This window comes from Chenopodium album, chromosome 8 (genome assembly GCF_948465745.1).
Source record: "Chenopodium album chromosome 8, dcCheAlbu1.1, whole genome shotgun sequence".
Classification (NCBI taxonomy): Eukaryota; Viridiplantae; Streptophyta; class Magnoliopsida; order Caryophyllales; family Amaranthaceae; genus Chenopodium; species Chenopodium album.
Window position 1 is genome coordinate 68,908,164 of NC_137841.1, and position 21,577 is coordinate 68,929,740.

At 34.6% G+C, this 21,577-nt stretch overlaps 5 protein-coding genes and 1 non-coding gene across 9 annotated transcripts; 4 read left to right on the forward strand and 2 right to left on the reverse strand.

Annotated features, from left to right (window-relative positions):
• Positions 1 to 40: 40 nt before the first annotated feature.
• Positions 41 to 5,018, reverse strand: LOC145556411 (3-dehydrosphinganine reductase TSC10A-like). The gene is made up of 4 exons (XM_081618063.1): positions 4,362 to 5,018; positions 2,799 to 2,946; positions 1,497 to 1,787; positions 41 to 587 (listed from the first exon to the last, which is right to left on the reverse strand). The coding sequence occupies exons 1-4, from the start codon at positions 4,896 to 4,898 to the stop codon at positions 580 to 582; spliced, it is 984 nt and encodes a 327-aa protein (XP_081474189.1). The 5' UTR covers positions 4,899 to 5,018; the 3' UTR covers positions 41 to 579.
• A 524-nt stretch (positions 5,019 to 5,542) lies between these two features.
• LOC145556412 (uncharacterized) lies at positions 5,543 to 9,785 on the reverse strand. Of its 4 annotated transcripts, none has more exons than XM_081618066.1 (8): positions 9,691 to 9,785; positions 9,412 to 9,606; positions 8,609 to 8,669; positions 8,478 to 8,514; positions 7,876 to 7,953; positions 7,728 to 7,800; positions 6,344 to 6,383; positions 5,543 to 5,946 (listed from the first exon to the last, which is right to left on the reverse strand). In XM_081618066.1, exons 1-8 carry the CDS (start codon positions 9,715 to 9,717, stop codon positions 5,897 to 5,899), a joined length of 561 nt encoding a protein of 186 aa, XP_081474192.1. In that variant the 5' UTR covers positions 9,718 to 9,785; the 3' UTR covers positions 5,543 to 5,896. The 4 variants fall into 4 exon arrangements, with proteins under 4 accessions (XP_081474192.1, XP_081474193.1, XP_081474190.1 ...); XM_081618067.1 differs by having other exon boundaries at positions 9,412 to 9,603; positions 9,691 to 9,767; XM_081618064.1 differs by lacking the exon at positions 6,344 to 6,383.
• Positions 9,786 to 9,850: 65 nt separating this feature from the next.
• Positions 9,851 to 9,923, forward strand: TRNAE-CUC (transfer RNA glutamic acid (anticodon CUC)). Its single transcript has one exon. It is a non-coding gene; the product is annotated as a tRNA-Glu (tRNA).
• Positions 9,924 to 11,153: 1,230 nt separating this feature from the next.
• On the forward strand, positions 11,154 to 12,273 carry LOC145556413 (uncharacterized). Its single transcript, XM_081618068.1, has one exon. It carries the CDS (start codon positions 11,313 to 11,315, stop codon positions 12,045 to 12,047), a length of 735 nt encoding a protein of 244 aa, XP_081474194.1. The 5' UTR covers positions 11,154 to 11,312; the 3' UTR covers positions 12,048 to 12,273.
• A 4,622-nt stretch (positions 12,274 to 16,895) lies between these two features.
• LOC145555423 (uncharacterized) lies at positions 16,896 to 17,666 on the forward strand. Its single transcript, XM_081617168.1, has one exon. The coding sequence runs from the start codon at positions 16,896 to 16,898 to the stop codon at positions 17,664 to 17,666; it is 771 nt and encodes a 256-aa protein (XP_081473294.1).
• A 2,270-nt stretch (positions 17,667 to 19,936) lies between these two features.
• On the forward strand, positions 19,937 to 21,074 carry LOC145555424 (F-box protein At4g22390-like). The gene is made up of 2 exons (XM_081617169.1): positions 19,937 to 20,252; positions 20,422 to 21,074. Exons 1-2 carry the CDS (start codon positions 19,937 to 19,939, stop codon positions 21,072 to 21,074), a joined length of 969 nt encoding a protein of 322 aa, XP_081473295.1.
• Positions 21,075 to 21,577: the final 503 nt, after the last annotated feature.

A 21,577-nucleotide genomic window follows, 5' to 3' on the forward strand; every position in this document is an offset into this window, starting at 1 on the left:
GCTTTATGATAGAACAATGGAAAGCAGAGGACTGAAACCATTTGTCAGAAAAAATGGGCTTGAACTTTCATTCGAAGATGAATAAAGAAGATATGCTGGCAAAGTACATGCTTTTCAATTGCAGTTGTAGGCCATAACATCATGATTAATCTCTATGTCTGGAATCTGGATAAAGTTTTCGTTACAAAACTACATTATAAGCTACATCAACTTCAAGCTTGAATTCTTTGAGAGAGAACTGTAAACCTGAAACAAGAATACAATTCATACACACAAGTCTGGCCTAACATGAATATTCTGAAGCTCTCTGGACAGAGCTCACATACTCTACATTTTTTGAAAGCATGAATGCCCAGGAGCTAATCACTGGATCTATTACTCGAGTACTTGCGTAATCAAAACACCAGAAAAGTAGTCGCAACAATTTGTACAGCCTGACAATGCCAAGATGTTTGGGTAATGGCAAAACTCTAATACATTACCAATTCTTCATCAAGGAATAATATATTAATTTACTTCAGCTTCGAACTTTTTGTCTCGAGCTTGACTCCATCCGCTCTAATGGATCAATTTCTAACTTCATGTCCCTGAAGCAAGAGAACATAGGATTAAAAAACAAGTTTACAATTAGTAGCAAAAGCAGTGCATTAGATAGGATGATGAGTACGAGTGAGCAGAACAATGTGACAACACACAGTTTCATACAATTGCAAAGATTAAGAATTCCCCCTAAGAACACATCATACATAAAACTGCAGTAGACAAACGCAAAAGAACCTAAATCTACTATCCTCCTTTTCTGATTGGTAGGCACGGAGGGCCCCTAGTCCAGCTATTTTGGCAAAATTGAGCTGACCCAAAAGGAGCAAGTCACAGCGCCTCACACTGTGGTATTTGTTAAATCTCACACAGGTAACAAAATATGTGATTTTGGCACCAAAAAAATTTGGTACAAAACCACATATATTGGTACCAAAATTTTTTGGTACAAATGTGATTTTCTTGGTATTTTGGTACCAAAATTATACTTCCAAAGTGTGCTGCTAGGAGTCCCCAACCCAAAAGAACTTGACCTAGACCTAGTCCTAGTCATATTCCTATTCCTAGTCTCACAGTATACCCAAAACTAGGTACCTTGATTTTGACCAGAACTAAGCCAAGCCTTTGGTATGGCAAAGGTTGGACCTTACAAGATATAGACTCCAGAAAACACATGTTTTCTTCAGAGCCATATGATATAGCTATATAAAAATCTCAAGGCTCCATAGCAGAAAATTGGATTTGGACTAAAGTTGTGAGAGTGGAACTTGACACACAAGCATACTAATCAAATACTACGTAGATATGATATAGTATTTAAGTACCAAAAATTTAGGTAAATCAGAAAATATATATAAATGTTGGTTACTATATAATTTCATATTTTTTTTTAATGATTTGTACTCTACCAATTCAAGGGCATATGTTAAGAATAAGATAAAACACAGCATACTTACTAATTTTTTTGGAGTTCCATTTTTCTATGCTTCCATACCAATTCCATTGAAAAAACAGACCAATAAGGCGTACAGGACTAGCAGCAATAACTTCTAGAAATGCCATCAAATATGATCTCTGTGGAGACAGACCAGCAGTAGCTATAGACAATAATTCACCCTCAATGTTGCAAGGGATAATGAAACTGCCTTTTTTAATGCCATCTATAGTTTTCTTTGCAACTTCATCAGCTTTCATCATTCCTGAAGAACCTGCTATTATGCTTGTCAGCTCAGGCTTCCTTCTGTTTTCTGCAACAGAATTTGAGGTGCAAGGAAGGTGAGTTGTTAGACATACAGTTGTCAATTTGTCCAATAATGGAACCATAGTATGTTTTAGACATGAAAGGCCTTATTACCCAATCAATTCTTTAATGTGTTTTTTTTTTTTTTTTTTTTTTGGCAATTAAAGAATGTGGGATTATATAAGCACATGACACAGTCTTATACTTTGGATTTTACAAGCCTGATGAAAAATCACCTCCAAGTGATTGCACAGCATACGAAACCCAACTCCAAAGTAGTTTCTAGGGATGCTAGGGATCCAAAGTTTACAGGAAACCAAAATTTTCAACAAAAGTCAAAACACTTACTGGCCTTAGTGAATAGCTAAAAGTATTAAACTATAGAAGAAATGCCCAAGATATGATGCCATCTTGGAGTTGGACACAGAAGAAATATCTTTTAACATCATGTCCAGGCATTACTTATGTTAAAGGAAAAAGAAAGGTCACCAAATTGCACATTATTATCTTGGAAAGAGAAGCATTTAAAGTGAGGCTGACCAAAATGCATATATGCAAGAAACTAGGTCCAAGGATGAAGAAGCATAATCTAACTATTTTGCAAGCACTGCACCATAATTTGTAAGGATTGGAAATGAAATAGATAACAAGATGGAAAGAAACTGTATATTAAAATATAAATTGAAAATTAATCTTTAGAGGTAGAGATGCGCGCACACACACGTGACAACAAAGTCAGATGTGGCTACCGTTTTACGAAAATAAAATAACAAAGAATATTCAACACTACTTGATGTGAGTCCATGATGCAAAGAAACATGGTGATAATGAATCATGACAACAAGATATTCTCAAGAGAACAAAATTACAAGAGGATTATTGGATAGACTGTCTTAGTTATTAATAACAAACTTCTGTAAACCTTAATTTCTAAGACAAGAGAAGAACTGCACCTAAATCAATTTCAGCAAAATATCTGAAAAATTAAAGCAGAAAATAAAACTCTATCTAATCATACCTTCTTCCAAACCAGGAGTGTCAGTGTCTGGAGGAAATATCAGTGACACATGTATATCATCTGCAATCACTTCATGCTGCAGTGCTTCTGCCAGACCCCGGAGTGCAAATTTACTAGCAGAGTAAGCCGTGTAACCATAAATACCCACCTAGATGAAAAAATAATAACAAATTATCAAACAAAGCATGAGCCATTATGAACTCTGATATGTCACAACCAAAATGCAAGAATATAATTGACCTAGAAACAAAGCAAAAGCAACATGAGTATGAGTTATCAAGCCTTAAAAATGAAGTATAACTATCAAAGGCTATGCTCTTACACCAGAGTGTTCATGCTGCTACTACTCAGAAGTCAGAACCTAATTTTCTTGCATCCGCTGGAAGATAATCTTACCCAGCTACCTAGTTTCTTTAAAGCTAATATTAGCCAATGTTCCACTTCCATGATAATACTATTTTCAAAAAAAAAAAAAAGAAGATGGATTGTGCCAAGCTAACATTGTCTAATGTATTCAGAAGGAATTAATTGGGTCTGTCAATCAGATGAGAGTCAAAACAAGAAAGGGGTCAAATATTGCCTTGCTCAATCTGCTCATCCTGCTGAAGCTATGCCTAGGTTTAAAATTGTAAGCAGGTTAGGAATGATGTTTCAGGGGAATGTGAACAAAGATGTCTGCTTGCACCAGTGGAGGAGGTCAAACACATTGACAAGATCTTCCAATGGTGTGATGTGCTAAAAGTGGATAGAGTTGAAGTTAAAAAGGTTCATGTTGTAGCTAATACATCCCGTTCTACCCTAATAATCTAACATAGTTTTCTAAATCTATATTCTAGCTTTTTTCCACTTATCTAAAAAAAAAGGATAACTTACTGGTGTTACAGACAGATAAGGCTTACAAAATTACTTCAAAGTCTTAAACAGCTGGTTAAATGATTACACTATGCACCTGGACAAAGGTCAACATTAACAGCGCCACTAATAGATTGCTTTGCAGAGCTTCAAATCACAAAGACTTGACCAACAATAAGGTTCAACGAAATTCAGTATTAGGAAATAAAATCAATAATGTGCGAGTATAACCATGAAAATTAACAATCAATGTCAATTGTATGAAAGTCTAGGGGCAAGTATCAAACCCACATTTTACCAAAGCTGAACTTTTTCACTGTCATTATCACTTTTATGACAGTAAATTGGAAATCTGATTTGAATTATAATCCCTGCACCTCAAATTATAATTACACTACACTACACCACACTATTTTTTTTTTGGTGTTTAGAGAGCTAAAGGGCAGGGGTGAGAATCGATATTTCCTGAAACCGGAAGGGAAACTCTAACCACTTGAGGTATCAGTCACTCTCACTATCAGTCTATCAACTTCAATTATCTTGCAATTACACCCAACAAACAACATCAAATAAAAGAAACATATCACCAATCGACACATGATTTTCTCATAAACTCCTAAAGTCGAAACATATACTAATTGGAACTCGTACCATTTTAGGAAATATATTTAATGCTTATATAAAATCGGCCCGAAAAGATAATCATCTAACCTGACCAGCTTGGGACGACATGATAGCAATCGAAGCCGGACCACGAGACTTACGATCTTTCTTCATCAATGGCAAAGCAGCTTTAATCAAATGAAAAGTCCCAATTACATTAACATCAAACATAAACTTAATTTCATCCAAACTCTGAAATTCCAACTCCTGAGGATAAAAAACCCCCTGATTACAAACCAAAACATCAATGGGCCCAGCATCTTCAACCGCCTTCTTAACGGCGTCGAAATCCCTGACGTCAGCACTGAAGATGGTGACGTCAACGCCGGTGGAGCGCTGGATCGCCTCCTTCGCGGCTTCGAGCTTACGGTGGTCGCGCGCTAAGATGGAGACACGTGCACCGTGGGATGCGAAGTGGTGAGCTAGGGATAAGCCGATGCCGCTTGATCCGCCGGTGATGAAGACGTGGCGGTTTTTGATTGGGACTGTGATTGAGCGAGGGCGGACGATGAGGTAGAGGATGAGGAGGAGAGAGAATGGGAGGAGGAAGAGGAGAGAGAAGAGGATTGTTGTTTGATCCGCCATTGTTGGAAAGCTTTTCTTTGCTGATAGTGTGTTTGACTGCTTATGGAAATTCTATACAAGTATGGAGTATCTCTTGTTTTGAAAATTGGTGGCTAAGAGCCCCGGTCTATCATTAACCGTCTCAATTAGATTAACTCAATGCGGTCCTAAACTCTTAACTTTAAGGGGTCTTTTACGTTAACTGATCTGACCGGTTGATAGTGTCACGTGTCAAGTTTTCGTTAGATGTAGTAAAACGGACCACTAAATAATCAATGAGGTGGGGATTCACCTAGAATTAAGATTGACATGAGTTAATCAGTAGTTGAGACCTTTTAAAGAAGAATGTCTATAATTAGGGTCAGTAGGGTAAAATTTCCTATTTTGGGGCAAAATGGGTAAAATTGCTAGTTCATCCCAAGAGATAAAATGGATATACCAATTTTACGCCTTGAGATAAACTTGGATTTTTTTTTTCATTTATTTAATCACGAAAAATATTCTAAGATTACAGCGTGTGTCATGCAAACACTGAGATTGGATTTTTATTGTGCAATGGATATCATACTTTGTTTGTTATTGCATCATGTTTTGTAGAACTGAACATGAAGATTAAGTAAAATGAAATAATCTGCACTTCCAAATCAACAGAATAAAGCGTTCAATTCAAATTGAATACTGCTTTTGATTATTGTTTTAAGCATGAAATCAATTACATTGTAAAAAGGTCTGTAACGCCTTAATCGACTACAATTAGAATGAGAAGGAAAAAAAAAAATGAGTTGCCACAGAATATTCACCAAAAGAAAAACTGTCCTCCTATGCTTAATATTGGCTTCTATCTGATCTACAATTAAAACGAATGGAAGTAAACTTATCGGAATCGTGACATGCAGAAGCTTTTGCCAAGAAAAGCTCATACTCAAGATAAAACTCTTGTAGATTCCTTGTTTATCTGAAGGAAAGGAACAGCCTCTTGATTGAAACCTAAGCAGTAAGGCTTTTGGCATGCTAAACTGTCAAAGAAGTCTTTGTTTCCCAGTGACAGAATCCATGGAATCTTTTCGTCCTGCAAATTGATACAAATAAAGGTCCTGTAAGTCTAAAGTCCAAAATTTTCAACTGAAAGCTCCTTCCATCCTGAAATATTTTTGCAATTCCAACTGCAGTGCATTTTACAGAGATAGTATTCTTGGATGTTTAATAAAGGGGCAAACTAGAAAAGATAATCATCAGAACATTTGGCCTAGCTTCTGTGTGTTTAATTTGAGTTTAATGTAAATCAAGCACTCAGGTACTATTGCCAAGAAACCGTGGTTTAATGTTAAGTAGTTTATGAAGAATTTCTCTATTCTCTAATTACTGAAGTGCTGATATGCATAGATAGCAGCCACACTTATTGTGGGAATGGAATAGTTTTCAAGAAAAGCAGTCAAAAACTCAAAATTAGAGGATATCAAACATACCAGGTCCAATTGCAAGTACTGTTTTTGAACCAGCTGCAACCTTCAGCAAAAAGTAATCAAAATTTTAGTGACGCATGAATATATCATTCTAAGTCTTAGCTATTGTCTTAGAGGAAGTCAAAATGACATTATCTGCTCAAAGAAAAAATCCAGAGAAGATGAAAAGAACAGGAGACTCCGATATTCCTCACAAAATGAAGATACCTTCATAATATATGTGCTGAGTAATCTATCACAGGACCCCCCCCCCCCCCCCCTCTTTAATGTAGTGAACTAGTGACATTAGTTCAGAACTTCAGAACCAGGGAAGCATCAAGAATAGGTTACTATGAACAGGAAAATCGATGAATTGGATGTATATCTACTACTATTCTAAAAGACTGATTTTGTTAATGACGCCTTCAGTTTTAACAAGGACAAAAAAAGAAAAAAGGAGTGCTACCTTTCTCAAATTTAGCAAGCTTCAGGTATGAATTGTTACATTTGTCAGCCAAACTGAGCAACATGACAGGCAACTTATCCAGTTCCAAGATAATGAGGAGATAGGCTTATATAATGATCCCTCGGATTTCAGTAACTTAGACTACATATATAGTGGGCATCTACCTTGGATTGCAACAGAAATGAAAAAGGTTATAAAAAGATGAAGGTTTAGACTGGAAAGGCCATTAATAATGAAAGAGCTTGGGAGAGGAATCCTAAATATCATCTCTCTATACGAAAAGTTCATCACCATTTGAGTTTCATTACATTTAAGCTAAAAGTCAAAACCTTTAGAAATTAATTTTTTTTTATGTTTACAGCAATACTAAAATGGTGATAAACTTTATGAGTACCCTCTATATTGGATTCTTGTTGCCTAATTTCTATCTCTTCATGAATACATAATTTTCTCCTTAAAATCCATGTCGAAAGCCACTGCAACTTAATCAAATTAATGCCTTTCCTGTTTTCAACTCAGAATGCTGCAATTACTGTAAATTCTAGTGATGCAACTACTTACATGCTTCTACTACTAAAGAAGCCTTCACCGTAAATAACTAAATATCGTAAGTCATCAGAAAATCAGTCCAGAAAATTGACAGCTGAAGCCACAAAGTGGCATAAGGATAGATTGGCAAAAAACAAAAAAAAACAAAAAAAAAAAAGGAACAAAGAGGAATTCGTAAGAAAGGTTGAAGTATATAATCAAGCTAAGCTCCTTGCATCAATAAATATTACAGTAGGAAAGAAGTGATAAGAAGAGGACAAGGAGGACCAAATACTGGGAACTGTTTCTTCAAGCAATATTATAACTGAATGGATTACAAAAACATAACTAACGAAAGAACTATAACATTAAGAATATTCATAGTAGCCTATAATGCTTACAGAAGAGGCATACCTGTGTGCGCCCGGCATCTGCAACAACAAAAGTTGGAAGGCCAATGTTCTCAGCATCTTGCTGCAACTTATTCCTAAATAAAGATACAAAATTTGTAAATGCTGCTGAGACAATGAAAGCCTGACAAAGAATAACAACAAATACTTACATTTCTTTTTGATTTTTGCATGTCACTACTATTTTAGCCTGCCCACATTGCTCCCACTGCCTCAACAGGGAACGCTGACTACAATAGATATAGTTAGTGCCCACTTTTGAGAATAATAGCATCAAAGCTTAAAGAACCACACTATAGCATTAAAGCATTGCTTACATCTTTCTGATCAATATAGAACAAGGAAAATTCACCTATAATTACTCCTTGCAACAAGCAGTCCGAAGTACACCAAAATAAATTCACAATTTCATATTATGTAAATAGTCATACATATTGCTCTGAGAGGCTAAACAAATGCAGCTCACAAATTTAATAGAAACTAACATATGTCAAGTTACTCTTATAAGATGTGAAAAGACTATTGCACGTCAAGATACTCTTAATTCTCTTCGGTTTGCAGTGAATTAGGTTTAAAATAAAAGGTAACATTCGGATAACATGTGCAATTGATTTTATTTGGAGATGATAACAGGATAGGGAATTATGGCGAAAAGGAAATGAAAGTACATTAGAAAGTTAAACAACACAGTCTATCAAACTTTCTGCTGAAGAAGGATATTAGTCAGCTGAGAATTTGAGATAGCGGACAGTACCTTTGCATCAGCTCAGCATACATGCCTGTGGCAGCATCTGAAATTACAGAATCTTATCAGGAGACGACAAAGGCAAAAAAAGGAAGAAAGTAGGTTGATCTCCAGTTACAATTAAAAAGATTTAATCTTACGAGCACATTGAGCTGCAATCTTTCCATGTCCCATTTTTAGATCTTGTCTAACCACCAAAACCTGTAATCAACATCCTCAACATAAAATTAACATACACATATTACAAAACGAACATGATATAGCACCCATACTAGCTGTTTCATGGCCTCTTAAACATATTAAATGTAAAATGCCAGGATATCAAGGAAAATGTATAGCCTAGTGATTAGTAGATTACCCTCCTACAAGAAATCTTTATCAAATCAACCGAAGCAGAAAATAAGTCTATAACAATACCATGAAGGATCACATATCAAAAAATGTACTTTCATTTTAACAAGAAATTAAAGTATTCTGGAAAGTACCATCTTAAATTTTGGAAAGTTTGATAGATTGTGTTGTTTAACTTTCTAATGTACTTTCATTTCCTTTCCAGAATACTTTAATTTCTTGTTAAAATTAACAACCTTTAAACCCCTATTCAAGTATACTGTATACATCAAGCACTATCCTTTCTGCTAAACTTGCCCAAATTCTCTTCAATCACAAATTTAACGACTAAAAGGGCTAAATAGAAAAACTTCATGATTAGTAAACCAAATAAAGGACCCAAAAAAGCATGCTATATGATAAATTGATAACACAAACCAACATTTCATCATATCACATTATAAGAGCTGGCAAAAATCGACATGACACGATAACCCAACCCGAACCTAACCCGAATACTGAAATACCTCTACAACTTGAAACTAGGATATAACATAACAATCACAATTCACAATTTCATTTTAACAAGAAATTAAAGTATTCTGGAAAGTACCATCTTAAATTCTTCATCTGGGTTGGCAGAAGTTAAGGAATTCTTGGTTTGTTGTAAAGATTTAGGTGGGTTTTTGGAGGGTTTAGCTAAATCAAGAAGAAACCCAAAAATGAAACCAATAACAACACCTGGGATGAAGTTTTCTGGCCTGAAACTCACACCTATCCCTTCTTTCTCCTCTCTGTCAGGTTGCTGCTGCCATTAATTACACAATTTGTTAGTAAAAATATTTTTAATCATAGAATAAAATAATTAAGGTAAAAATTGAGAATTTCTTACTTTTCCAAGAGGAATTGAAAAGTTCATATTCACAATTTGGTTTTGCAGGTTTCAATTCCGGAGTGTGAGTGAGGAAGATTAAGTGATAAAAAACTGAAATTTAGCGAGCTATTGTTTTTAAAAATATATATTTATTAGTTAAGAATATATTGCCAACGGATCCGTTGTAGTCTAGTTGGTTAGGATACTCGGCTCTCACCCGAGAGACCCGGGTTCAAGTCCCGGCAACGGAATTTTTGTTTATTTTTTTTGGGAATAAAATGTAACGGGATTGCCTTTTGGAGGCTCTATTCAACTTTTAGAGTATCTATAAGGGGGCGTTTGGTTCACATAGTGGTATGGGGTTGGAATCAGGAATGGGATTAAGGTGGTATCGGGTTGGAACTTGATACTTAATACCATGTGTTTGGTTTAATTCTTGAATGGAATATCTCACTATTTTCTCCTTTTATTTGATACCTAAGGGAATGGAATGAGCCAAACCCACCTCCTCCCAAGGTTTCTAAACCCCATACCTCATGGGTTTGAGGTATGGGTTTGAAATTCATATTTTTGACAACCAAACATATGGTATGGGTTTTAGTCATTCTAAACCCATACCTCATACCTATATTTCGTGAACCAAACGCCCCCTAATTGATTTGAACTAGAGCATACTCGTGCTAAATCACGGGATTAATAATCATATACATTTTCGATTTTTTTTAGAGTATCTGTAATTGATTTGAACTATAGCATACTCGTGCTAGATCACAGGATTAATAATCATATACATTTTCGATTTTTGTTATTATTTTTATTTTTATATGATTAGTCTTTATTGTATTTTTAGGGTCGGGAAATTATTGTATTGGGATGCATGTAAGGATGATGGTACTCCGTAGAAGTTATGGCATAAGTGATGAGGTATTTAAAAACTAAAATAAAAATACAAGTAATGAAGTTAATCACTTAACAAGATGAATATAATTAATTACTCATACATGATAACATTATCAATGAGAAATCATGTCATATTCTTAATTTAGGATGGATTTTTGACATAATGAAAATTGAATTGAATGAAGGAAATATTCATATTGCAACTGAGTACTGACAACTCTTGAATTGAATTAATTAAAAGTTGCTAATTTTTCGGTTTATTAAAGTTGTTCGTATATTAAAAAAAAAAAAAAAAAAAAAAAAAAAAAAAAAACCTATATTCTGATGTGATCATTTCTTGGCTTAAATTCAAATATTAAACAAATACAAATGGAATCATAGAAGTTTCCTTAAAATCTTGTTCAAAACTCTACTACTAGATTTAATTGGGAATGAACTTCTTATGCAAAGGGTTTAGGGAAGTTAAACGTGCCGTAAGGTTAATAACTTCATTAACACACGAGACAAAGTTCAGAATTTCCCAACCTTATTACTTGTTCATACTTCATAGTATTACTATTTTGCACTTTATCCATTACCTTACCCTTAAGTAATTCCAACCACATGCTCTCCCAAACTATCCAAAGTATCTCTTTATTTCACAACAATACATAATAAGTCTTCAAAAACCCCCTTTATATTCTTTTGCTTCATTTGCATATCTCTATAGGTAAGGCAATCTTCTTGAAATTGCCCTACCCATGGAGCCAAGTCAGCCTCCACCGCCACCACGACAACCTGACAATCACCAAGAAAGGCGGTCCACCCCACGATTCCATCCCTCACAGGGTTTTGCAGATAGAGTCTTAAGGGCTCTAGGGCATCGCCTGCTCCTCCTTTATAGGTCGGACCCAAATTTCTACATCCTTGGTGCCACCGGAAATGTGTATATTGTTAACGTATCAACAACTCTTGCTTGCACGTGTCCTGATCGTACAACCCCTTGTAAACACATTTTATTTGTGCTTATCAGGGTCCTAGGAGTCTCCTTAGATGATCCTTTTCTAAGGAGACGAACTCTAAGGTCTAGTCAGGTGACTCGTCTCTTGGCTAACCCAACCTCAAGTGATTCCCTTGCAGGCCCAACCCTTCGTGAGAGGTTCCATCGAGCATTCCTCCAGAGGGATGTTGGTGGGGCTGCACGAGCCCAACACAATGTCGTCGAAGAGGGTGCTATGTGTCCTATCTGCCTTGAAGAGATGGGAAACTCAGGGGAAAAGTTGGTGGCTTGTGCAACTTGTCGTAACTTCTTGCATGAAGAGTGCTTAATGACCTGGAAAAGGACTCAGAGAAGCAGATCAGTAAGTTGTGTGATCTGTAGATCAAGATGGAAAGATAGGGCTGATCAAGAGAAGTATTTAAATTTGGCTGCTTATATTGGTGAAAATGATCATCTGACTCCTGAAAGTGCAAGAGGTACTGCTTGTCGCGAATAGTGAATATAATCACCCCTTGAAAGTTTCATGATTGTTGATGCAGTCCTGCATTATAAGTTGTACAAAGAAGTTTACTGTTAGATATCTTCATTCTTTTTTACTGCATAGTTTATTACTGAAAATATTTAGGTTGATGCTACAGAAGTACGCAGTAGTATTTAGCCTTTACTCTTGAATGATATTACAGTAGAATATTCAGGTTCAATTGGTTATGAATCTTATGATATATACATACGAAAACAAAAAATAAAACAAGAATGGAATCAATTTATCAATCAAATTAAACTATTATACAAGTAAATCCTTAATTAGCTAATCAGATTGAATTATAGAGCTTGAAATTGAAATCAAAATTCATTAAATTCAGACGAATCTTTAACAAATTAGCTAATCAGATTAAATTATAAATTGCTAAAATTAAAAGTGAAATTTGAAAAAAATACCGTGAGACTTCAATCTCTGATTTGCTTAATTGCTTAGCCTTGCTGGCTATTTTCCATGATTAAAACTTCCTTCAAAGTTTGGACTTTTAAAAACACTACTACTACTTCGTATTAGTTTTGTTTTTTCCTTTTGGTTGCATTTGACTTTTATTAACTTAAATAAATCATGATTCATTTTTACTCTTCAGTTTTAAAATATACAAGTATATATATGCAAAATTCAACTCCCGCCTTACAACATGTTGGATTTTTAATCAGCAATTTTATATTGACCATATCATCAATAGCAACCAATATATAATCCATGCCAAGGACCTATAAATCCTAGAAACTCCATCCAACGTGTCATACTTTAAAGCTATAACAATAGTCTTGTGTGTAACTGGATACACCATATAGCCGCTTGTAAAAAAACAAAGAATTGTTATAACATGACCGAGTAATCCTTGTAATATTGACTAAATAACCCTTATAACACTAACCAAGTAACCCCTATAATACAGAATGAATAACCAACACTAAGGAAGTATCTTCATGATGTTGGCGATACCGTGTGGCAAGCCATAGAATTTGTAAATCTACAAATAGATGGGCTAGAAATGTTTTGGGCTTTTTTTTTTCATTAGAATTCAAATTTTTGCTAGATATGCATGCTTTTCAAATCAATATGATAAATTAGTAAGCCTCAACTAAAGTTTTAGTATTGAAAAAAACCCTAAAGTTCTACTCCAACAACCGTACCAAAGATGGAGAAACTCGAATTTGCTGAGAAACATCGCATAATTCCAGATGATATTTGGTGTTTTCCCTATGATATAACCTTACACATCTTACTCTTACTTCCTCTAAAATCACTAGCAAAAATGAAACTACTCTCCAAAACCTGGTATTTCCAAATCTCTTGCCCTAAATTTGCAAAAAAATTTATTCAATTCTCAAACTTTGTTAACCCTCAAAAACTAATCTTTCAATCCAAGAACTATATCTCTTCATTAAAATCCGAAGATTTAAACAAATTAGAAATAAACACCACTCTTTTAACTCATCCATTTCCTGATTCAAAAACAGGAGTTTACTACTATTGTGCTGGATCTTTTAATGGGGTTGTTTGTATCCATATTACTACACCTAATTTGCTAGAACAACTCATTGTTTGGAACCCGGTTACGCGGGAATGCAGGCCTATTCCACTGCCTCTTGCTCGCGTTGATGATCCGCCTATCACACCAGTTTCGTGTCGTCAAAAAAGATATTGGTTCGGTTTTGTCTATTTGTTGGACGATGTTGTTATCTTTCACTTGAAGAGAAAACGGAGTTATTTGTATTCGATGGAGGGAATTAATGTATTCAAATCGATTTATTATCGAATATGAGACTATACCTTGTAGGAGTCTTGGAACTAGATTTGTCCTTAAAGACGGAGTGTTACATTAGGCTGTTGGTCTCTATACGATATTTAAATTTGATTTGGTCAATGACACATTATCAAGTGTACTCAAGTGTACGTCACGTAAAACAAAGTCCTGATGTAGACAACAAGGTTTATCGTATCATTGATGTTGCACTTGGTGTCACACAAGAAAGTATTCTGTGTTCGGGTCGGGTATTTCAACATTGTAGGAAGGATAAGTGGGTTTTGGAGATATAAAACTTGGTTGAACGGACGAATTCGAGTTCATGGAAAAAGTTGTATAGGATTTCTTTGGGTGAAGAAACACCCCGTCCATATCCTTGGGTAATTGGATTTACATATCAAGGAAAAATATTTGTTGGAGGAGAAAAGCTTGTAATTGTTGATCCAAATCGGGTTGCTAGTGATAATATGCAAGAAGTTAAAACGAAACATACTGCCATTTATACTATGACTTATGTTGAAACTCTTTTATCGCCTTATTCACTTCATAACTTAAGAGTATTTGTGAAAAAATAAATTTACTACGAAGTAGGTTTGTGTTTGGGTAAATCTTGTATTTTTTTTTTTTTATTGATTTTTTAAATAAAGTCTCCGAACATCTTACCATGTTAGACCTCAACTATATACGTAGTATGAATTTTCTTCAACTACTAGTATGTACTTGTACGGAGTATATAATTGTGTTTTTTTAATTTAATGTTTTCGTAATTGTTGAAAAAAAATTAATGTTATACGTTCTTTTATCTCAAAAGTCAAAACATTGTTTAAGGTGCTATTAGTTGTGTACTTGTGTGCTAATGTGTATTATTTCATGGTTGAATTTGATCTATTTCCGGCAAATATAAAACCGGCAAATATGAGGTATAATTGATCAACTTAAAGCCGTAAACATACATGTTTATACTTAGTTTGACTTTTACACTATTCACGTGTCATATTTGACTTAAATTTTTTGCTATCATAAAATTAATAAATGTTATTATATAATATATCATGGCAAATGTGTAGGTCAAACTGATGAATTAAAAAAAACATAAGGAGTAGTACGTCTAGAACGACAAATGCACAAGGCCATGACGACATTGTTGTTATGAAATTGTTAGCTCCACACCTCCACATATGTAACAACTAACAAGGATCCTTTCATCCTTTACCTCTTCACTACTATTGCCTGCTTCGACTATGCTAGCTCACGGTAAAGCTAACCACATCCTCGCACTAATAAAGCCACAAAGTTGGAGGTTTTTTATTTAGATCAAAAAGGAAAACTTCCCCATCATAGCTAGGTTTACATAAGGATCTTGCCAGATTTCATAAACTAGAAAGAAAAAATTAAGCTCGAAGACTTATGATCGATCTCACAAATGATGAAGCATCAAGCTTAGCTTGAACAATATATAGGTCATTGGACTTGAAATGAATTAAGTACTTTCTCAAACTACTACTAGTACAACATATCAATGTATGTTATTGTAAAAGCATGAATCATAGATAACGATGTGAAAGAGGTATACGACATTATTATCTAATCTCATTAACAATGACCGTGGTGAATAGTACGTAGGGAGTAGAAATAATTATTTATATAAGGTAATTGGAAAAGTGAACGTCAATGAATGCCGAAAAGTTGAAATTAAGCTTTGTAATTGAAGAAGTGAGTAGAACTATTTAAAACTTTAGAATATGTTCTCATTGAGTGAAATGAGCTGAACTGAACTGAATTGAACTTATTAGAGCTGAACTGAACTAAACTGAAATGAATATACCGTATTTTATGAGAGAAGGAAATTAGAAGCTGAACTGAACTGAAAATAATCTGATGAGAACAGGACCTTAAAGTAGCATATTATTAAAGCAGCTAACGTTCTCATTTCTAACAAATTACAATACTGCTTACATTTTAATACGGAGTATATGAAAATACCCTTGTACCCCTATGTATACTCTTTCAATTTCATAATAATCGCAACATAATATAATTTAAATATACTTAAAGATTAATCGAAGAAAATTTTACAAGTGTTATAATTATTATGAAACGGAAAACAAATCCAAGCCATGTTTCTCAGCCCAACGGTCCAACCCAACAAGAATTAGAGAGGTTTTTTTAATTTTTTTTGGAAAATTCCGAGGGGTTTTTTTTAAGGAAAATTACGAGAGGTTTTTACAACCAAATGCATCAAAAGATTCAAAATAATTCAAAATTACCAAAAATATAGTTGGCTTCCATGAGAAGCTTTTTATTGTCTTCTTCATCAGTTCACTTTCTTTCAACTTTACGTCTTCCCTTTCCAATTTCCATCACACATTCGTAGTTAAAGGTATAATCTTTCTAAATACTTTTTGTGTTTTACTCTAATGAACTTCTTAATTTGCCTTTTTGTTTATTATATTCTCAATGTATAACTGTATTAGGGTTTTCTTTCATTCCTTAGTCTGTTCATATAATTGCTTTGTCATCTTTCTATATATTTTCAATGTCAAATTATATACCCTTTTCGAATTTGTTGTGGTAAGTTATAATAGGAACTTGTATTAAATTGTTTTTGTTTTGTGTTGTTTTTGATGTAGTAATTTCAATTTTATTCTGCAGATTCTTTAATCAATCTAATATGAAACGCTCTAAAAATGAAGAGTGCCCTTTTTTGAGGTTATCTGAGAAATTGATCATTGAAATTCTGTGTCGATTGCCCGTAAAATCGTTAGGAAAATGCAAATTAGTCTGCAAATCATGGAATACCTTAATCTCAGACCCTGAATTTGCCATATCACATGTTGAATTTTCCAAGAGTAATAATCAACCTTTGACACTAATTTTGCAAAAGAATAATATCTTGTCTCAACTAAAGTTTCGTGATTCGACGGATATTAGTAGGGGTGTAAACCTTAGCCCCGTTGAGGCACCGGCTCCTCGAGGATGATGTTTTTGACCCTAGGTACTGTTTTATAGTCGGGTCTTGTGATGGTCTTATTTGTGTCTATGTGAAGGAGATGGGTAAGAAGAGACGTCGTGATGATTCAATGTCTCTTTGGAATCCTTGCACCACTGAGGAGTTGGAAATCTCATTGCCTGTTGAAAGGGGTTCGTTTTATGTTCATATAGAGTCTAGTTGGTTCGGATGTGTTCCTTCTTGTGATGATGACTATAAGATTTTCTTAGTCTATACGATGCATAAGCAATCTCATGGAACGTGTATGTATCTGTACTCGTTAAGGTTTGATAGATGGAAAAGTTTATATGTTTCTGATGAAGATTATGAGCGCATTTCTGAAGTTGACTCTGTATACTTGGATGAGGCGTTGCATTACCTTGTACGTCGCAAATGGATTGTTATATTTGATTTGGTTTCAGAAACCTTTAAGAAGGTGCCCTTCTCAATTGATGAGGCTGATAAATTACCAAACTATCATCAGCTATCGCTTGGTGTGATTGGAGAATATGATTGTCTATGTGCTATGTTTGTACATCACTCTGAGGAATGGATGGTCGAGCTGTGGACCTTGGAGGAGTATGATGATTGGGATTCTTGGGAAAAGATGTATCGAATTGAATTGAAGGAAAATATTGTCATAAACTGCATGAAATTTTTGGGGTTCACTTACAGTGGTAATCTTTGCATTCAACAAGCAAATGGACTTGTGCTGGTTGATACAGATGATGATCCTCCTTCACATGTCGTAGCTCGAAATCCCTCTTTTGAAAAGGTCTACAAGGTGATGGATTATGTGGAGAGCCTTGTGTCTCCTGATTCTATTTCGTAAGTTAATTTTGGTGGCAGTCGAACCATAAGGGCATTACAAGGGACCATGTCAAGGACGCGATCAATTCAAGCTGGCTAGGGGTATTAGGTTTTGGGATGTGGGTTGATGATGAAGAATTGAAACTGTGATGTTATTACTACTAGTAATAATCCTTTTGTTGACAATCAGAAGTTCATTTTGGTTGGATTTTTCTTTTTTTTTTCGACATGAGGTTAATTTTTGGTTGGATTGTGGTGATGTATTTTGCATTGGCTTGGATGATTTCTACTATTATGCATTTAATTATGTTGTTTCTATTATGTTCTATAACTAACGTACTAATCATCAATGAGTGGTTGTGTTCATCATGGATTAAGTATTGCTTGTTTGGGATCTTTAATACGGAACAATTAGTATATTAGAGAAGTTCAAAGCCAATATATGTTACAAAAGCTTCTCCAATATTTGGTGGTTTGTGAAACCTTTAGTTTATTAAGGGCTTGTTTGGCATTTTTTGGTTTTCAGTTTTCTGTTTTTTTGAAATCTAAAAACCAAAAACATAAAGCAAGAAAAAAGTGTTTCCATTTTTTTTTTGTCAGTTTTCAAAATTATCATGATTTTAATAAGTCTAAATTTTTTTGATTCAATACGTGACATATATAATATACTTTTAAAAAACAAAAAACCAAAAAAAAAAAAATCACAACGATGTCAAACGAACTTTTAAATTTTTGGTTTACAAAACCCTTGTTTCATACTTGATCAAACTACAATTGATAGAAGTATTAAACAAGAGAAAGAATTAACAACCTGACACTTTGGATTGAGATACATTATATAGGGGGTGCTAAACTTGTCTCCAGTTGGTTTGTGTTTGCTCGAATCATCCCAGAACTTGATAACTATACAAGAAATTTAATATTTTTACCTTGATTGTCCCCCTTTTTTTTCAAACACTTTTACCTTGACACTTATTATATTTGAAGCATAAACTAATACTCTTAAGTAGGTAAAATTCATAAAAGAGAATAAATATATATAATCAACAAATGTTTGAAATTCAAGAAACCTACGTAGTAAATCTTTGATCGACTTAGGTCAACTCGAAACTTAACAAGTGCGAGCTGAGCAACCCTCTGCTCGTGATCGACTCATTCGATTAGCACCCCTAATTCTATATATGTATCTCAATTAAAATGCCTAAAATTTTATAAACACGGAGAGAGTAAAAAGAGGGCGCCCTCATTAATCATCTAAATAAACATTATTGGTTTACCAATGGTCTGTTCTGATTGACTGACCTGAACCGAACCGATCTGAAAAAATTCTTTTACAACTCACCTTTAAGAAGTAAAATACTCGAATACTCGACTTCTGATCAAATTAGGGACGTTATAGTAAGTCAGTTACTTTAGCCTTAACTACGTTATTGGCCGTCTGTCTTTGTGCCGTTCCCCAAGTCATAAGTCCGAAATAGTACTGTAACCCACAACTATTGAAACAAGACTTCAATAGTTAAATCAATCAATTCACACAGTAAAAAAACTACTCCTACTCCGTAAAAAAAGGACTTGTTATCTTCCATGAGAAGCAAAACATTCCTAAAATCACCATCAATTTCTTTCCAATATAATTTCCATCAATTCCATCAATTCCATCACACTTGCTCATCTCCTCTAAAGGTATAATCTTTCCAATATAATTTCCCTTTTTGCTTTGTTTATTTATGTTGATTTCCTCTCTAGTTGTAATTCTCTTCAATTTTTTTAATTTATGTTTTTTTAAAAATTATAACTTTATATAATTTCATCACATTGTGTTATTTACTTGTTTTGAACTATTTTTTTTCAATTTTAGATAATGTACCCTTTTATAGGATGTGTGTTTGTGAGTTAGTTCAATTGGTATTGGTTAAGTTCAACCAAATTTAGTAGTTTTAAGTAAGTGGATCTTAACTAGATTACTCGGATCTTATAAAGTCTTGTTCACATTAGCACCAAAAATTCCTAATTAGGGCACATAACTTCCAATCAAGTCTAATAAAGTACTTGCATGGTTTAATAAGCTGAAAAGAACACATTCATACAGTTGTTTTGTTTTATGAATATGTTGTGGGAATTTGTAGTAATTAAGAGTTATGAGCTTGTTAAAGAATTTATTAGTATGTTGATAATGTTCTTAATTCTTAATAGTTGCAAGTTGATGTTAATGGTTATATTAGTTGAAATTGTGTTTATAATGTAGTAACATCAGAATTTTTTTGCAGTGAAAACTCGAAAGACTAATCTAATATGAGCCGATTCAAATATGAAGATGACCCTTTTTTGGGGCTAAATGAAGAATTAATACTTGATATTCTGTATCGACTGCCTGTAAAATCATTAGGACAATGCAAACTAGTATGCAAATCATGGCTTACCCTCATCTCAGACCCTGAATTTGCAAGATCACATCTCGATTATTCGAACAGTATTAATCAACCCCTGACCCTCATTGTTCAAAAATTCAATACCCTTTCCACCCTGAAGTTTTCTGATCCGAACAATATTACTGAGGGTGTAACCTCAGACATGTTGAACAATCGATTCCTCGATAGCTTTGTATCCAGTTATTATTATTGTTTCATTGTCGGGTCAAATGATGGCCTAATATGTGTTTATATGAAAGAGATGGAGAGGGGTAGACGCGGTCAAGATTCATTGCATCTTTGGAATCCTTGCACCACTAAAGCAAGGGAGATCTCATTGCCTAAGGGAGTCATTTTTTGTTCATATAGACTCAAGTTGGTTTGGTCGTGTTCCCTCCTCTGATGACTACAAAATCTTCTTAGTGTATTCGGAGTATAGGCCCTATCCCTATGAAAAGGGCATCTATTTATACTCTTTAAGGGCTGGTAGATGGAGAAGAATACATGTCTCTGATGATGAGGATTTGGGGTTAATCTCGGATGCTCATTCTGTTTTCTTTAAAGACGCATTGCACTATCTTGTATGTCGCGAATGGATAGTTATATTTGATTTAGCAGCAGAGACCTTTAAGAAGGTTCCCTTCTCAATTAAACCTGATCAAGTACCAAAACATGATAAGCTTTTGCTTGGTGTCATTGGAAAATATCACCGCCTATGTGCTATGTTTTTAAATCGCTTTGAGGAACAGATGTTTGAGCTTTGGACCCTGGAGGAGTATGATAATTGGGATTCTTGGAAAAAGCTGTATCGAATTGACCTGAGGAAGTATATACCCAGAAATCGCATCCAATTTGTAGGGTTCACATACAATGGTTATCTATGCATTCAAGTGAATGGGCTCGCGCTCATTGACCCAGATGATGATCCACCTTCACATGTCGTTACTCAATGTCCCAGTGTAGAGGTTTACAAGGTTATCGATTATGTGGAGAGTCTTGTCTCCCCAAATTCTATCCCATAATTTAATTTGCTGGTAATCGAAACAATATAGAAGGGTGCGTGTCAAGGTCACAAACAAAGCTGGCTATGGTTCTGAGATGTGGGTTGATGAAAATGTGATGTTATAACTACTAATAGTAATCCTTTTGTTGACAACCAAAGTTCATATTGTATGAATTTGTGGTTGGCAAAGCTAGTGGCTTCTATGCGTGTAATTCTGTATATTTAACTTTTGGTGCTATGTTCTGTGCCTCTCTATTTAAGTACTAATCTACAATGAGTTGTAATATGCATTATTTTGGATCAACTATGCAAATGTGGTAATTAATCTTATATATTCTGCAGTTGATATATTCTACAGGGGTGGTAACATATGTTTGTATTCAACTCTTTCATTGTGTACCAAGCATAGCTTGGTCTAGTATTCAAGTTTATAACTCACAAACCCAACTAGAGACGCTTTGGGGGTGAGGATTCCCGCACCCTTCCCCCTCACTTCCAAAGTGTCTAGCCCACTAACCCGGG

What these genes read in the sequence shown, in the direction of transcription:
- LOC145556411 (XM_081618063.1), bottom strand. Translation starts at nt 4,898, where the DNA reads ATGGCGGATCAAACAACAATCCTCTTCTCTCTCCTCTTCCTCCTCCCA. An exon ending in TGTCGTCCCAAGCTGGTCAG is followed by an intron (nt 2,947 to 4,361) that starts GTTAGATGATTA and finishes TTTTTCATCTAG; the next exon opens with GTGGGTATTTATGGTTACAC. An exon ending in CACTCCTGGTTTGGAAGAAG is followed by an intron (nt 1,788 to 2,798) that starts GTATGATTAGAT and finishes ATTCTGTTGCAG; the next exon opens with AAAACAGAAGGAAGCCTGAG.
- LOC145556412 (XM_081618064.1), bottom strand. Translation starts at nt 9,717, where the DNA reads ATGAACTTTTCAATTCCTCTTGGAAAA. An exon ending in TGCAAAAATCAAAAAGAAAT is followed by an intron (nt 7,801 to 7,875) that starts GTAAGTATTTGT and finishes ATCTTTATTTAG; the next exon opens with GAATAAGTTGCAGCAAGATG. An exon ending in CAGATGCCGGGCGCACACAG is followed by an intron (nt 5,947 to 7,727) that starts GTATGCCTCTTC and finishes ATCAATTTGCAG; the next exon opens with GACGAAAAGATTCCATGGAT.
- LOC145556413 (XM_081618068.1), top strand. Translation starts at nt 11,313, where the DNA reads ATGGAGCCAAGTCAGCCTCCACCGCCACCACGACAACCTGACAATCAC.
- LOC145555423 (XM_081617168.1), top strand. Translation starts at nt 16,896, where the DNA reads ATGGGTAAGAAGAGACGTCGTGATGATTCAATGTCTCTTTGGAATCCT.
- LOC145555424 (XM_081617169.1), top strand. Translation starts at nt 19,937, where the DNA reads ATGAGCCGATTCAAATATGAAGATGACCCTTTTTTGGGGCTAAATGAA. An exon ending in CCTCGATAGCTTTGTATCCA is followed by an intron (nt 20,253 to 20,421) that starts GTTATTATTATT and finishes TTGTTCATATAG; the next exon opens with ACTCAAGTTGGTTTGGTCGT.